The sequence below is a fragment of the Caretta caretta genome, chromosome 1 (genome assembly GCF_965140235.1).
Source record: "Caretta caretta isolate rCarCar2 chromosome 1, rCarCar1.hap1, whole genome shotgun sequence".
NCBI classification, from domain to species: domain Eukaryota; kingdom Metazoa; phylum Chordata; order Testudines; family Cheloniidae; genus Caretta; species Caretta caretta.
The window spans coordinates 244361912-244378794 of record NC_134206.1 but is presented as its reverse complement, the minus strand read 5'-3'; the positions used below and the strand labels follow the sequence as shown (position 1 = coordinate 244378794).

Below are 16883 nucleotides of genomic sequence, written 5' to 3'. Positions count from 1 at the left end.
CAATCTTCTCCTACGGTTTTAATAATTTTTTATTCTTAGAGCCTGGGAGTGGGGGGGAGGAAGAGACCTAGAATATGGCTGCTAGGCTAATCTCGTCTCACTCCAGGAAACAGAACAACATTACTCCCATCTTCCTGGTTCCACCAACTGCATATCAGGATCCATTTCAAACTGCTCTTTAGTATTCCAAACATTTCCTGAAGTTAGTCTACCCTAACTGAGTTCAGATCTATTTATCTGCCTACTTTCTCACTCTGGACTTTCTGACCTTCCTCAATTACACTCCACAATTAGGGAACTCATTCACTGGTGCTATCCTATTTAGCTGAAATTCTTCCCTGCCTCTCCTCAGCTACCAAATCACTTCTTTAATTTTGCCTTAAATCCTTCCTTTATTCTTTAAAACTTATGTTTTTCCTCCTCCAACACCTAATTCATGTAGAAAGCTGCAATAGCACATGAAGTCTGTTAGAAGTGGATATATACTTTCACGGCCTCCTGAGGTCTTTCAGCACACTGACCCTAAATTCTACCGCAAAGCCCTCAATTTCTGCAGCACACTGAATTTTTTGCAGCATCTTCATGTAAATGCCAAAATAGACATTTTTATTCAATTAAATACAAAAAGGAATAATGTAAATCTCTGCAATGTTGTATTTGAAAGGTGATTTTGGCAACCATAAAGACTAAACTCTTAAATGAAAGTTTAGATTCTGCAGCCAAATTCTGAAGCGGTGTGTGGATTCTGCAGCAGCAAAATCTCAGAAAACAAAGGAACCTGATTATTGCATTTGGCCAAGTCAGGGCCATATGACCTTAGTTGCACTACCGCCTCCAATAATCTTAGGCCATGTAAGAGTCCAAAACTACTGAGCTGGTAGCAAGTGGCTGACAAAGTTAGCTGAATTACTCACAACTCTGATGTTGCTAAACATTTAAGGGAAAAATACCCTCAACTTTCAGATGAATTTGCTGTAGAACAAAACAAAAGCTGTTCAAGAGAAACAAAAGTAAATTAAAACTCTTAAAAGCCCAAAGGCACCAGCAGGTCAATCATTTTCTGAGTAAAAGCATATTTTAATTTGAATGTGATAAGAAGAAACTGGAATCAGATGATTAAGAAACTGCCGTATTAATAAAAAACAATTTACTGGAACATTTATGAAAGCCATTAGCTGTTGGAGCTCTGCTATCAGCTTACAGGACCACAAGAAACTGAACTCAAATTATACTGGAAAACAACAAACTAACATTTTTGAAGCAAAGCAACAATTAATGATCAAAACTAACTGAAGGTTTTACTTTAATTTATAATCAAACTGTATCTGTATCAGTTGAAAAAGTGACTGATTGCAGGCATTAATGCCTGCAGTTCCAGGAATTTACTCCTGGGGGAATTCTGCGCCAAAAAATTAAAAATTCTGCATATTTTATTTGTCAAAATAATGCAATATAATCACGCTGGTTTCAATTTAGGTAATGTATTTGAACTACAATACAGTGGATTGAGAATGGGAGTGGGGAGCATTGGAGGAAATCCCCAAACCCTCTTGCCTAATAGTAATGTAGCTAGGTTTGACTCTATTTCTAGTTATTAGTCAACGAATATGTGCAGCCACATGCTCAGTGTTACATCATAGGCAACTGGAGAGCAAATGAGGGCTGGGGAATCAAACTCACAATTTATATTGGCAAATGACCATCTCCAGAAAAGTAAGTAGCACATTTTGATAAGAATTTTTTTCTGTCCAAAAATATAGACCAGTTCTAATCACTAAAGCACCATAAGCATTTATAAGGCCGTACTGTCCTTTACACGACTCTGGCAATGTAAAGGAGCCTTAAAACTTTTACAAATGTTTTATACTCCCGGGGGAATTCACAAAGACAATGGGAACAATTCACTAAGTAGGCAGGCTGCTACATTCTGCTCTGCCTGAGAAGACAGCCTGTGCCATGCCTACCTCCTCAGACATACCCTGAAGCCCCGCCCCTCCATGCGAGCCATGCTGCAATAGTGAGTGAGAGGGACAGAATGTTTCTCTCTCTCTCACACACACACACTCACAACTGCCCACCCCCTCACACACCCCACTGGTGATTTACGTATCTACTGGCTGCTCTGGGCACCTGAACCGACCTGTCTGTGCTGCCAGGGAGCGCATGACTGCTCTTGTGGCTTCCCTTTGCTCCCCCGTCAGAGGTCATTTTTCTGCAGGAAAGCAAAGAAATCTGCGGGGAGACATGAATTCTGCACAAGGGCAGTAACGCAGAACTCCCCCAGGAGTAAGCAATTATATTCCAGTGTTGGTCACCTTTTATTCATAGGGCTAGAGCATTTAAGTTTTATTTTGTATACATACATATACAAAAACATGCCTGTCTATCCCACAGAAAATAATTCTAAGGAATGTTCTGACTAGTTTTAGAATGTTACACATAATGCTGAGAATTTGCTTGTTAGCATAGCATATATCAAGTTGATCTTTTTAAATGAATATGTACTTTATCAGAATGTAAATTCAGAGACACTACTCCTCTACTAGGAACCTCATTCCAGTCAAAATGTACTATATTCTGCAATATCATTTATAAGATAGATGGGAAAGAACTAGATCCCAGCAGCAGAGGATTGTTCTCTACAGTATATTTTCTAGTGTTTTGCTCAGTTTAGTTTTTTACGAGTTCCAAGTAGTTAGTGTCCTGATTGAAGTGGTAAAGGCTAACTCCGCAACACACTGTCTCAAAATCAGGAAAATCTTCCTGATATTCATGCAGTCCTGTACCCCTCACTGAATTACACTACAAGTTGACAGTTTCTATTAGGGTTTTCCCGTGAAAAATTCATTTTATCTAAAAAAAAATAAGTTTGATCACCTCCATCGGTTACTTTTGCTATAATCTGATCAATTCCCAAACCGCTGCAGATTCACCTCGGACAAGAAAAGTGGGGCAGTACAGCCTGTGGTTTCATTCAACTCGCAGCCTCATGGCTCACAGGCTTTATTTAAGAGCTGTGGAAAATTAATTTTCTTTTATGAGGACTGCATGTCCATTTTAGACGTTTGTTCAGAAAACAGACCAGGGGCAGGAAACAGTTCTAGCTAAAACACAGAATTGACCCCTGGGGGTCAAGTCAGCATGTCTTCCATATTATTAGCAACAAAGGACATAGAACTTTGGGAGCTGCGGGAAGTGGCGGCCAGCACCTCCCTTTGGCCCACGCCACTTCCCGCAGCTCCCATGGGCTGGGAACAGCAAACCACGGCCACTGGGAGCTGCGGGCGGCCATGCCTTTGGACGGCCAATGTAAGCAAACTGTCTCGCGGCCCACCAGCAGATTACCCTGATGGGCCGTGTGCATCCCACGGGCTGCCCACCACTGATATAGAAGGAGGCTTGTGGGTGGCATTACTTTTCCATTCAGATGGAAGAATTACTCCCAGATTCTACCTCTCCAACAGCTTGAGACAATATAGAGACTGTTGGGTTTAGTTCATAGTCGCTATGCAGCATGCTGATACTCAGAATTCAATTGCTCGGGCTTGGAACAGATGGCTGGGCCATATTCTATGAGCTTCTTTGGCCTGACTGCTCAGTATTCTAAAGTCACACCCACCTACCAGCCTTCATATGTGTAGCATATTAACTACATCCCTCACTGCTGCTCAAAGTTTTGCTCACTGCTGCTTAAATAACTCTTAAAAGGGATTTTTCATTACCCTCCCACAGTTGTTTAAGGCAAAACTAAGCTAGGACTCACCTTATCCTTGCAGGGCCTTTGGCAGTTCTGTGCAGCACACACAGCATTCTCATCATCAGACTCCTCAGCTCCTGACCAATCATATTTAGATGGGATATCCAGCACCTTTTTCTCTCTCTTTTTCTCTGTGCTCTCCTTTGCCAACTCCACTTTTGCTGCAGCTGCCTTCTCTCGCTTTTTCTTCCGCTCCTCTTCTTTGGCCAGCTTCTTGGCCAGTTTATTCAACTCCTTTGTCTTGTCCAAGGTTAGTTTCAGCTTCTTCTTTTTGGGTTTCTCTAGTTTCTTCAGCTCTTTAGACTTCTGCTTCACTTCTCCAAAGAACTGCTCTACCCTCTCCAGTTTCCGCTTCCGTTTCCGCTCAGAAGAATCTCTCGCTCTCATTTTCAATGGTTTCTCATCCAGGCTGTCATCCTTCATAAAAAGGAGGAGAGATTAAAAAAAAACCACCAAGAGAAATCCACATGCTACATTCCCATGGTCTGTTGGAAACATCTTCCCACCTTTACCTCCCATTTCCCAGGTTTTGGGTGCAGAAAGGACTCTGCCTGACCACCAGGCAGGATGGCAGAGTCTGAACAAAGGAGACTCCTTCCTAGCTTTCAGCTTGCCAGAGTAAAGTGATGAATGAAAGCAGATTCAACTATGTAAGAAGAGAAACAGTTAAGAATCAATGATGGCCTATGGAAAAGTGAAACCATCTACGAGAAAGGATTCTCCATTATTTGTTATACTACTTCGTTGACTTTTGTAAAAGACATTTGTAGCAAGACAAATAATTTGTTCCTTAAGTGTTGGTCTGGTCTTGCTTATTCCCGATCCTAGGTCGATCTTGCTTGTGATAATTATTTTCACCAAAACTCTTATTACACAATCACATACTGGTTTTTTTCCTCACTATGCCAGCCTCAGTCATTTCAGATGTTGGACAGAGAATGAATCAGGGTTGCGTGAATTGTGGTCTCAGGTCCACTCCAGAGCCCCTTGCCTCATTCACTCCAGAAGTTGCACAGTGTGCATGAATAAATTATGCATCTTCTAGGAGAGGAAGCAAGCACTTGTGTTTAAACTGAATTGGAACTCAGGATACCTATAGGCTTTCTAAGGGACCTCAGGCAGGTCACTTAATCTTTCCGCCTCTTTTCTGCATCTGTAAAATGGGCATAATAATGATTTTTGACTTCATGTAGACGTGAAGGATAAAATTATTTAAGGCACATTGATGAGCTCCACAGACAAGTTTATAAAATACAGAATTCCTTATTCACTTCAAGTTTTCAATGGTATGCAATAAATGAGGAACGGGGTTACACACTGAACAATGAGGATAGAAAGAAATATTGAAGAGCTGCCTCATTCCCTGAGCATGTCTATCTTGTACGCTGAATAAGGTATGGTTCTTGCAGGAAGACATAGTATGTCATCTAATAGGACTGTAGTGTAATGCCTGCACACAAAAGAGCAGAGTTAAGGTTTTGCACGCAGCCACAAATTTATTACTGTTTGTATTGTCATAGCACCCAGGAATCTGTCATGGATGAAGTTCCCATTGAGCTAGGTGCTGTACAAACACAGAAAAAGACAGTCCGTGCCCCCCAAGAGCTTCCTTAATCATTTTCTGACTTGAGCGCTCTGCTCTGTAACCTTAATATTCCTTTAATGTGGAATGATTTTGAAAAAGTGGCCTGACTGCCAGCAAATGGCTGTCATTGCACCTCCAAGCAAAATAATTTGTTTGGTAGACGCAGACTACAGCTGTCTACAAAGCAGATGAGTTTTAGGTTAACCTTTGGGAAAGCTTGTTTTGGCCAAAACGACTAATTTTAAATGGAAAATCTTAAAATGCTCATTTAGTTTGCATACGTTCTAGTTTGTGGGGTGGGGGTTTAAATGGAAATTTGTAGTAAATTTGTTTTAGGCTGAATAACTGAATTGGAAGTTTGATAATAAATAAAGAGAATCTTGCTTTACAAATGATTTGAGGTATGTAGTTAGTCTCTGTCAATGTAACGAGGGTTTTAGCACATGGTTTGACTGCAGATGCAAGGCTCTGGTACTCGTGCAAAGGAGGTGGTTTATTTTGTGAATCCTTTGGACGTAAATACAGGGCTTGGGTCTAAGGATGTTAACTGTAGTGGCAATGGTTGCCGGGATTTTTTCCATACCAACCCTTACCTCTGATCTGAATCAGACCTTTACAATGTTCTAAAGAGACACTGCTGACACCTGTGGCACTTAGAATGTAGTTCAATTTAGAATCAATTCTAGATCTGCATCCTGTATTCTTTCCCCCCTCGCTTTGAGTACCAAAACATCTTCTTGAAAGAGAGACCTGTTTTTAGACTTCACCACTTGCCGTTTTGTATTTCCCACCTTAAGTAACAACTGGTTCTGCAATACATATGCAAATGAGGGCAGGAGTTTAAGTTGCACTGGGTTTTTCCCCCTCATGCCCTCCCCCCCCCCCAAAAAATTAAAATATGGACAAGCACGTGTATATACACAATTTCCTTTCTGACCAGTGAAATATTGCACACCTGTAATAACTGGATACAAAGCTAGACGGTAGGGGTAAGTGTTACTTATTTTGCAATAATTGTCTTCCCACTCTCCTTTCCAACTGGTTCAGATTCTGAATCCTTCAGTCATTACTTCTGAATGCTTTGCTCTACAATTTTAACTTTATGGTTTGGTGTAAGGAATTTCCTAGCTTTTTGGGCAGGTTTTTTAATAAAAGCAATTCCACTAACTTCTGGACAGCAGTGAATGTTTTTTACTGTACAGTAAGCACAATCAATGAGGCAGGAGTTCTTGCTATAGCTTATGGAAGATGACACTGTGTCCCTGAAAAGACCTGCTCTCAGATGTCCACCTCAAAGGAATGCTGAGCTGAAAAGAATGATGGAACAACTTACAAGAGCTAATTAATTATTTAGACCAAGTTAAACATAGTGATGAGTGAGGTCTGAGGTTTTTTGGATCAGAGGCTATTTCTTTGCAAAAAGATGCAAGATGCCAAGGGAAAATCCACTGAAAAATCACCTGAAATTCCATTTAAAAAAAAACAAAAACAAACTACAACAACATTGACCCAATTTCATTCTATGCTACACTTTTTTTTTCCACGTCTATACCTCCAAGATGTGAAGGAATCGGTCTTCACAGGGTGGATGCGTGGCCTGTAAAATCCGCCAAATATGTTGGGTCTCATCCAAAGATACCTCCAGCAGATCTCCTATCATCATTAGATCTTCTAGCTGAGATTTGGCACCAGGTGACAGCTCTAGCACCGGAGGTTCCAAACTGCGAGGCACCAAGGGGCTTTTCCGGGGCTGCTTCCTTGGGGTGCTAGGACCTTTCAAACAGAAGGCAAATCACATAGGTCAGACAGGAAGGTGGTCGGAAACAAGACAATAGCGTATTATTTTTCAGTAACAGTCTGAGGGTGTAGAAGGCTCAAACAGAAACTTTGGGCATTGGCACAACCATTGAGCATGAGCAAATAAGAATTTTGGTATATTTCTACTGTATATTCCCTGACATGCTGACCACTAGTTGCCTTTCCCACATATAAACACAACGACCTCTGAGCTTACCTGATGTGATTAGTATTATCATTCACTGGCTCGGGTTTCAAATCACCTGCTCAGACCCCTCTCAATGGCTAATGCATAGAAAAGGCAATACCTTGAGGACAGCTTTTGGAAGCAGATGAATATGCATGTTCAGCACAGAATGAGGGAGCTGTCCACATGTGTGTCACCACTTCCTCTGATTTGATGGGGATCTCCTCATCACAGAACAGGTTGGGTTCCAGGCTGCTTGAAGATTTCACACTGGCGTTATCCTGAAGTCACATAGTGAGAAAAACACACACACAGGCTGTTAAAGCTGGAATTTATCTACTTCGGAGCAGATCCTAACAGAATCCTCAAAAGCCCACTGCTTCTAGAACCTGCTCAGAACTACCCTGCCACAGAAATTGATAGTGCCAGTGTATTGTGCAATTAACGTATCTATTTAAGTAATGAGATGGCAGCAGCTCTAGAGAGATCAGTGTGTTCCATATACACTGGTTGAGTGCAGTGGAAGAATGAGTGATTTCCCAACTTTCCCCACAGATTAGTCCCCAGGTGTGAACTCCACTGTCAACAGAATGATATACCATGGAGGTCCCTGCTTTTGAGGTCTAGGAACAAGGGGTTTATAGGCATATGTACATGTACTCTTCACACTTCTGGAAGAATTTCAGGTCAGGATGTGTCCCTGGCAAGGACTGTCAAATTTGGCATCTGACTATGGACAGAGAGAAATTCATTACAGAATAGGCTCCTAAGGCAAATTTTAAATTGGAAATGCCATGATTTCCTTGTCATGAGGCCCAGGATTTTGAAAAACATTCGGTGGCTAAATTAGGGCCATTACGCCTATTGGTGAGGAACCAAGGACTTCTATTTGCAGTTAACATCTTCTGTACAAAGTTAGACTCCAGATTAAATGACAAATTAGTGGACTGTTTTGTTCATGCTTTTAACTGGGGCTCATTAGGCATTCATGAACAGTATATTCATGACTCCACATAATGTGTGAAGAAACCAACATGCAACAGGTGACAGAGAATCAGCTACTATCTACCTACTTAGACACTAGTAGTTTGTGCAGTAGCAGCTAAGGGCTTCGGTCTACTAGGCTCTATATACACAAACAAAAATCCATGGTCTCAGCCCCAAAATGCTTACAGTTTAAAAAGAGGATGAGAAACAATTAATGGATACAAAGATGTGGGGAGCGCAAGGTAACTATGAGACAATTATGATCAGTGCAATAAGCAGGGGTCACAAAACACCAGCTGCCTGGCTAATATCAAGCATTTTATTAGAATCACGGCATAAGTGAATTTTAAGGAGCTATTCAGAGAATAATGTAGTGACTGCAGATTTTTAACAGGGAGTAAATCCCATGCCGTCCTTTATGCAAGGAGATGCTTGTGGGAAAATACAACTAGTGAACAACAAAAGCTGGCATCTTTGGCAGAGCAGAGGTGTACAGTTCTATATGAGAGAATGGATAAAAGGTACTGCACAGAGAAGCCATGAAGGAATTTAGAAATGAAGAAAAAATAGGTTTGCGCTTGCGGCGGTGAAAAAGGGGGAACACTGGCAGGAGGATGTAAACAGGAGGGGGTGACATGGTCTAAGAAATAATTTAAGATGATATTTACAATAGCTTTTTTAACAGATTTTAAGGTGGCAGGATGGCATTTATTAAGACTAAAGAGGAGAAAGCGGAGACATGATATACTGAGGGTTAGCAGCATGGACACAGGAAAAACCAGATTTTAGAGAGACGTTATGCAGGAATTAGTGGCAAGATTTAGATATGCGTTGGTTGTGAGAGTCTAGAAAGGACAGAATTGAAGAGGACACAGATTATAGTGCTGCGTGACAAAGAACTGTGTTGCCCACAGTGGCTGGGGAAAAAAGAGGGGATCAAGAGCTCAAATATTAGTCTTAAAACTGAGTTTCATTCCATGTAAGCATTTAAGAAGGAGTAAGCTACACAGTAATGCAACCTGCAGAAAACTCTAGAGTTGAAGCAGGAACATTGGAAGAAAAATACAAATAGCCCTAGAGAAGTGAGAAATATGGGAAGAAGTAGTGACCTTCAGCTTGGGGAAAACATTAATATATCTGGGTAAAAACTCTGAAACGTTCAATGGGAGAGAGAAAACTGGAAAACTAATGCTCAAAGAGGTGACAGTGGAGATTAAATCAAATATGAGTTTGCATTTCAGGACAAACAAGTCAAAGCAATTTTGGTCCCATAAAAGCTGAAGGCAAGAGTCCACCCTCATCTACAAATCTGGTGAAACGCATCAGGAATACTGTGTCCTGTCCTGGACACCACCTTATCAAGCTTGCAGGGAGTCCAGAAAAGAATAATTAAGAGCCTCTTATGATTACAGTAATCAAATATTTATGGAGTTAACAACCAAAGATGCAGGGGAAAGTGTAAAACTAGATGTTATGGGATGAACCACAATTGGGTGGAAAACTGTAATCGAAGAGAAGTTATCAATATTTGCTATCAAACTGGGAGGAAGTATCTGGAGGGGTGCTGTAAAGGTCTGTGATGGGTCCAGTACCATTCAACATTTCACTAATGATTTAGGATTATGGAGTAAAGAGTATGCCTATAAAATTAATGATGACCCCAAGGTGACAGAGGTTTGAAGAACAGGATTAAAGTTCAAAATGACCTTAATAAATTGGAGAATTGATCTGAAATCAACAAGATGAAATTCAAAAAAGACAATCACCTGGTAAGGAAAAAAATCAAATGTACAAATACAAAATGTGGAATAACTAGCTAAGCAGCAGTACTGCAGAAAAGGATCTGGTGGTTATAGTGGATCACAAAGTGAATATAAGTCAATAACGTGATGCATCTTTAAAAAAGCTAATATTATGGGTTTCGTTAACAGGAGCATCATATGTAAGACACAAGAGGTAACTGTCCCACTTCTACTCAGCACTGCTGAGGCCTCAGCTAGAGCACTGTGTCCAGTTCTGGGTGCCACAACTTTCTAACTATTCAGATAGTTATGCACTGGAATAGGTTTCCAAGGGAGGCTGTGGAATCCAATCGCTGCAGATTTTTAAGAACAGGGATAGTATAGGTTTCCTTGGACCTGCTTCACTGCAGGGGGTTGCACTAAATGACCTCTGGTCTCCAGCCCTACTTTTCTATGAGTCTATGAAATTAAGGAGATTTACAGTTGAAAACTCAGCCAATTTCATTGTCAAAAAAAAATTTATCTAGCTATGAAATAGTCTCAGTCCCATTGCCTGGGGCATGCAGAACAAAGACTGGTTACAGTACAAGTTAAGCATTTTCAAGGCAATAATCCTGCATTAACCAGGGGAAGTACCAGATTATTTAACAGGCCTTTCCATCTCTCATTTTATGACTCTACAAAGATTTCAGAATTATAGGATTAAATAATAGATTTTGAAACCCCATGACTGTAGATTGCATTCCCTAAAATCCAAGCAGCAGCCCTGCAAAAAACTCACAAGCATTTCCATCTTTCCCAGCATGTCCTTTCTTATTACAGCCCAGTGAACCTCCACATCTTTCAGAAAAACCTCATCACTGTGCAAGGAAAAGCTTTAAAATGTTTGGAATTTTTTTTAAATGACAGTTTAATTAAATGCCAAACTAACTGCAACCCCTAATTTCTAAATTTCCCTCACTGACATCTCACACGGGATTACAGAAAAATTATGTTGCATTTTTTCTTGACTGCTGCGGGCAATTATATAGAGAGTAAGTTGTTTAAAAAGTTGAAGAGTCTGACGAGTGCTAAAAGTAATAACTAAAAAAAGTGAGGCAGATCAGGACTGAAAAAAATGAGGTCCCTTCAACAATTATAGAATTTATCTTTAAAACAAAACCCTCAAAATCAAGATGTTTCATTGCCTTTTAAGGTAATCTCTACAGTATCTAATGGAACCTCAAATTTTCTCAGCATTATGCCTCATGAAGGAAATACAATGCTGCATCACTAAGGTGACCACCTGCACTAAGAGAACACTGTTTCACATTCTTCACTGAAAACAGTGAGCAGCATCTCCGAGAACAGTTTTACTTTTCATTTTAATATAGTCTCACTGAAAACACACTTAACTACCTAAGGCGGTATGACTAATCTCTGCAGTTTTCTCATGAAAATTCTTCTGCAGCAAAACCATTTCTGAAGCCTATGGATAAGTGCAGTTTTAGTTTCTGAATCAGTTCCAGGAGCTTAGTTTACATATAGATCCAGAGCTGTAGTCCGGACCTCCTCCACATGGTGGGAGTGAACAGCTCCACCTCCTCTGCATGCACAAGTGGGGAAGGGAACAGATGGATAGCGAAATGCCAAAGGAGATGGATCACCAGAAAACTTCTTATAGAACGTGGAGTTTTCAAATCCCACTTTCTGCTACACTGTAGCTTGGTGAAGAGCTCCTGTTTTGGGTACTAATTTAATCTGTGACAAGTATACAACATCTGTGAAAAGGTACAAAATCAAAACATGGCTCCCATCCTGATCTGCATAGCATAAAATACAATTCCTCCAGTCTACTTGTGGCTCCAAATCCCTGAGAAGTGCAAGTATCTAGAATTTAGTAGCACTAGAAAAGTGTTGTTTTAAATCTAGTCACACAATACGTTATGGAGTTTTGACTACGAATGTTACGACCAAAAATGTTCAGCACTCCAAATCTATAATGTACAGATGAAACCCATCAAAAACCTCTCCTAACAGGCACATGGCCACACTATGTATCTTATGTCTTACATCTTGTCTACAAATAGAAATCCAAAAAGTGGATTAAACTAACTTGGAAAAGGTACCCTTATTCCAGAAAGGCAATGTTCACACATGAAGTTATTCCAGAATAACTCCATATACAGAAAAGCCCTTAGCACCCATGCAACGTTATTACCTTTATATCATAGCCATATGTCTCCCTGATGTCTTCATCAGAATCTGTTTCTTCATCATCATAGTCCATCGTCTGCCGTGGGGATGATGACACACTCCCTATCACACGGTTAAAAGCAGATTGCTGGAAACTAGTCAGATGACCCTAAGTGACAAAGGGAAAATATGAATGGAGCAACAAACAAATGGATACAGTATGAAGCTGCAGCAAAAATCACTGCTGGGGAGAATGATTATACGAAGGCTAGTTGCCCTCCTTTCAGAAATACAGTCTGTACATGCATACCAGAACCCAGGCAAAACTGTCACCATATCTTAAGGTCTGGGCAAAAACCTGGGATGATGTCAAGGAATAAACCACAGAGGATTAATTTTTTTTATCTTCTCCAATCCTTTTGAGAAATACTGGCTGACAGTCCTACTGACTCCTCATTTTATCCAGAACTGTCAGAACACGGTCAGTGGTAGCACAAACTTCTTTCTCACCACTGCATCATCTCAGTATGCCCCAGTCTTGATATGGAGGAAACTTTTAGCAGCTGTAGAAAATCTGTAGTCCTCCCTGAAACTGCCAAAAAGGTATCAACTGCTTTATGGACAGCTATCTACTGGGAACAGTACTGAGGCCAACAACATTTCTTACAGGCCACTCAACTTGCCAGACAGTACTGGCATTTAGATGCCTCAAGTGTCTTATAAATACCTAAGCCTACTGATGACTTCTTGTCATTACCTGGGAGCTACATTCAAATCAATGACCTAAACGACTGACGCATCTAATGCTCAACACAACTGCTTCTTTCCCAAAGTGCCCCTAGAAAGACTGACAAATCACAGTGAAGAGGTAAAGAGTATGATACCCCTGCACACCCTACCTGTAGGTCAGGGTTAGCTGCTGCTTTCTGTAGCTCTGCACTGATTATCTTCTCTGTTTTCTCCCTGGCTGCTTGCTCCACCATGCGCTGGCTGAGAACAGAAAGCTTGGCCAAAGCAGAGGACAGTTCATCAGTGGCCAGAGCCTGCCGTGCTCGATCCTGCCAGCTCATGGCACGTTCTGTCAGGCACTGCAATGCCTCCCCCTCAGGCAACCGTACAGGTAGCTTCTGCAGGGACACCAGCAGAGACAAGATGGTTTCAAGTCGAGGCCTTCGAGAACGCATGCAGAGTGGGCACAAGAATTTGACTTCTTTGGCCTGCCAGCTGGAGCCCTTCTTTTGGGAACTGGTTTTGGGGAGGGGCACACAGCTGCTATGAAACCAGTCCTTGCAGAGCTCACACTGTAGCATGAACCCACTAGCCGTTTTGCGACAGATGCAGAACTTGACTTCCTCTATGTGGTCCACCATGGTCATCTTAGCCAGGTTAGCTGCCCTTAGGGCATGCATGGCTTCGATCTCCTTCTGCTCCCGGTCCTTGAATACAGCCACCTGCACAGCACAGAGAGTGATAGCCGATAACCCTTCACAGCAAATGGACACAAGGTTTTGCTACCAGAGTAAACAACATTGAAAGGCAAGGACATATCAAGAATCTCCTAAGCACAGTGACTCAAAAACCAGAAGAAAATGCAATTCTAATTACAATTTCCTCCCCAGAACCCTACTATTCCCCTACTTTCTGACATATGATCAGCACTTAACATTTATACAGTACCTGTCTTCCCAAAAGCTTCCAAAGCACTCTGCAAACTTAAACAGAGACCCATGCTGTACCAGGCAACACTTTCCACTGAAATGCAGCCACCTCTCAAGTGAAGCACTGGCCTAAGAACTACTGCAATGCCGCATTTTCCAATTTAAATTGCAGGGGGAAATTAGAGGACAAAATGTACTTAAACTGGAATTTGGATTTTCCCCTCATAAAAAACATTTTGCCTCAGAAGTGCTGCAGTTCTGCCTTTTGCCCACCAGAGCCTGCTGTGGCTCCAGAACAGCCAGCTGCACTAATACCACCGTTCTAGCACCAGTGGCCTCTGGTGTTCAAAAGGCAGAACTGCAGCATCTCTTAGGCAAAAAGAAAAGGAGTACTTGTGGCACCTTAGAGACTAACCAATTTATTTGAGCATAAGCTTTCGTGAGCTACAGCTCACTTCATCGGATGCATTCAGTGGAAAATACAGTGAGGAGATTTATATACACAAAACATGAAAAAATGGATGTTTATCATGCACACTGTAAGGAGCGGTTTCAGAGGAACAGCCGTGTTAGTCTGTATTCGCAAAAAGAAAAGGAGTACTTGTGGCACCTTAGAGACTAACCAATTTATTTGAGCATGAGCTTTCGTGAGCTACAGCTCACTTCATCAGATGTTTACCGTGGAAACTGCAGCAGACTTTATATACACACAGAAATCATGAAACAATACCTCCTCCCACCCCACTGTCCTGCTGGTAATAGCTTATCTAAAGTGATCAACAGGTGGGCCATTTCCAGCACAAATCCAGGTTTTCTCACCCTCCACCCCCCCACACAAATTCACTCTCCTGCTGGTGCTAGCCCATCCAAAGTGACAACTCTTTACATAATCAAGTCGGGCTATTTACACCGACTTGATTATGTAAAGAGTTGTCACTTTGGATGGGCTAGCACCAGCAGGAGAGTGAATTTGTGTGGGGGGGTGGAGGGTGAGAAAACCTGGATTTGTGCTGGAAATGGCCCACCTGTTGATCACTTTAGATAAGCTATTACCAGCAGGACAGTGGGGTGGGAGGAGGTATTGTTTCATGATTTCTGTGTGTATATAAAGTCTGCTGCAGTTTCCACGGTAAACATCTGATGAAGTGAGCTGTAGCTCACGAAAGCTCATGCTCAAATAAATTGGTTAGTCTCTAAGGTGCCACAAGTACTCCTTTTCTTTTCACTGTAAGGAGCGTGATCACTTAAGATGAGCTATTACTGGGGGGGAATGGGGAGGGAGAGGAGAAAACCCTTTGTAGTGATAATCAAGGTGGGCCATTTCCAGCAGTTAACAAGAAGGTCTGAGGAACTGTGTGTGTGTGTGTGTGTGGGGGGGGGGGGGGGGGGTGGGAGAAATAAACAAAGAGAAATAGTTTTACTTTGTGTAATGACAGCCCCCCAACCTAAAGAAGAGTACCCAGAACTCACCTACTACAGGACAGGCCCAACAAAGAAAATAACAGAACGCCACTAGCTGTCACCTTCAGCCCCCAACTAAAACTTCTCCAATGCATCATCAAGGATCTACAACCTATCCTGAAGGACGACCCATCGCTCTCACAAATCTTGGGAGACAGGCCAGTCCTTGCCTACAGACAGCCCCCCAACCTGAAGCAAATACTCACCAGCAACCACACACCACACAACAGAACCACTAACCCAGGAACCTATCCTTGCAACAAAGCCTGTTGCCAACTGTGTCCACATATCTATTCAGGGGACACCATCATAGGGCCGAATCACATCAGCCACACAATCAGAGGCTCGTTCACCTGCACATCTACCAATGTGATATATGCCATCATGTGCCAGCAATGCCCCTCTGCCATGTACATTGGTCAAACTGGACAGTCTCTACGTAAAAGAATAAATGGACACAAATCAGATGTCAAGAATTATAACATTCATAAACCAGTCGGAGAACACTTCAATCTCTCTGGTCACTAGATTTCTGACCTAAAAGTGACAATTCTTCAACAAAAAGACTTCAGAAACAGACTCCAACGAGAGATTGCCGAATTGGAATTAATTTGCAGATTGGATACAATTAATTTAGGCTTGAATAGAGACTGGGAGTGGTTGAGTCATTACACAAAGTAAAACTATTTCCCCTTGTTTATCCCCTCCCCCACCCCCAGTGTTCCTCAGACGTGCTTCAGAGTAACAGCCGTGTTAGTCTGTCTTCGCAAAAAGAAAAGGAGTACTTGTGGCACCTTAGAGACTAACCAATTTATTTGAGCATGAGCTTTCGTGAGCTATCGCTCACTAAGGTGCCACAAGTACTCCTTTTCTTCAGACGTGCTTGTTAACTGCTGGAAATGGCCCACCTTGATTATCACTACAAAGGGTTTCCCCCCCCGCCCCCCCACTCTCCTGCTGGTAATAGCTCATCTTAAGTGATCACTCTCCTTACAGTGTGCATAATAAACACCCATTTTTTCATGTTCTGTGTGTATATAAATCTCCTCACTGTATTTTCCACTGAATGCATCCGATGAAGTGAGCTGTAGCTCACGAAAGCTTATGCTCAAATAAATTGGTTAGTCTCTAAGGTGCCACAAGTACTCCTTTTCTTTCAGAGACGAGAGCATCACCTACTGAAATCACCACCATCCTTCCCTATAGCACCAGGGTGTTCCTTAGTGTCTCTCATCCAAGTAAAGACATGGTCTAACCATGCTGAACTTGAGATTTGATGGATGATCACAAAGGCTGCGAGTGTGTCACAGAGCCACAGATTCTGTGACCTCCATGACTTCTGCAGCCAGCAGGTGCGACTGACCCGAGGGCTGCCAGAGCAGCCCCGGGGCCAGCTACAACAGCCCCGCCCCCGGCAGCAGTGGCAACCCCGGGCCACTCCACCCCCCACCCCCCCAGAGCACCAGTGGGCGCCCCAGAGCCCTCCTTCCAGAGCAGCAGCTGCACCCCCAGAACACTCAAGATTTAGTCTGGG

At 42.1% G+C, this 16883-nt stretch overlaps 1 protein-coding gene across 2 annotated transcripts in view; it reads right to left on the bottom strand.

Moving 5' to 3' along the window:
* Window positions 1-16883, bottom strand: part of KDM5A (lysine demethylase 5A) — a 96174-nt gene that overhangs the window by 15747 nt on the left and 63544 nt on the right. For both annotated transcript variants that reach the window (XM_048829075.2, XM_048829083.2), the window contains 5 exons: window positions 13130-13681; window positions 12256-12399; window positions 7448-7607; window positions 6895-7115; window positions 3764-4174 (listed from right to left, as the gene is read on the bottom strand). In XM_048829075.2, coding sequence (XP_048685032.1) covers window positions 3764-4174; window positions 6895-7115; window positions 7448-7607; window positions 12256-12399; window positions 13130-13681 — 1488 coding nt within the window. The remainder of the gene's footprint in view (window positions 1-3763; window positions 4175-6894; window positions 7116-7447; window positions 7608-12255; window positions 12400-13129; window positions 13682-16883) is intronic.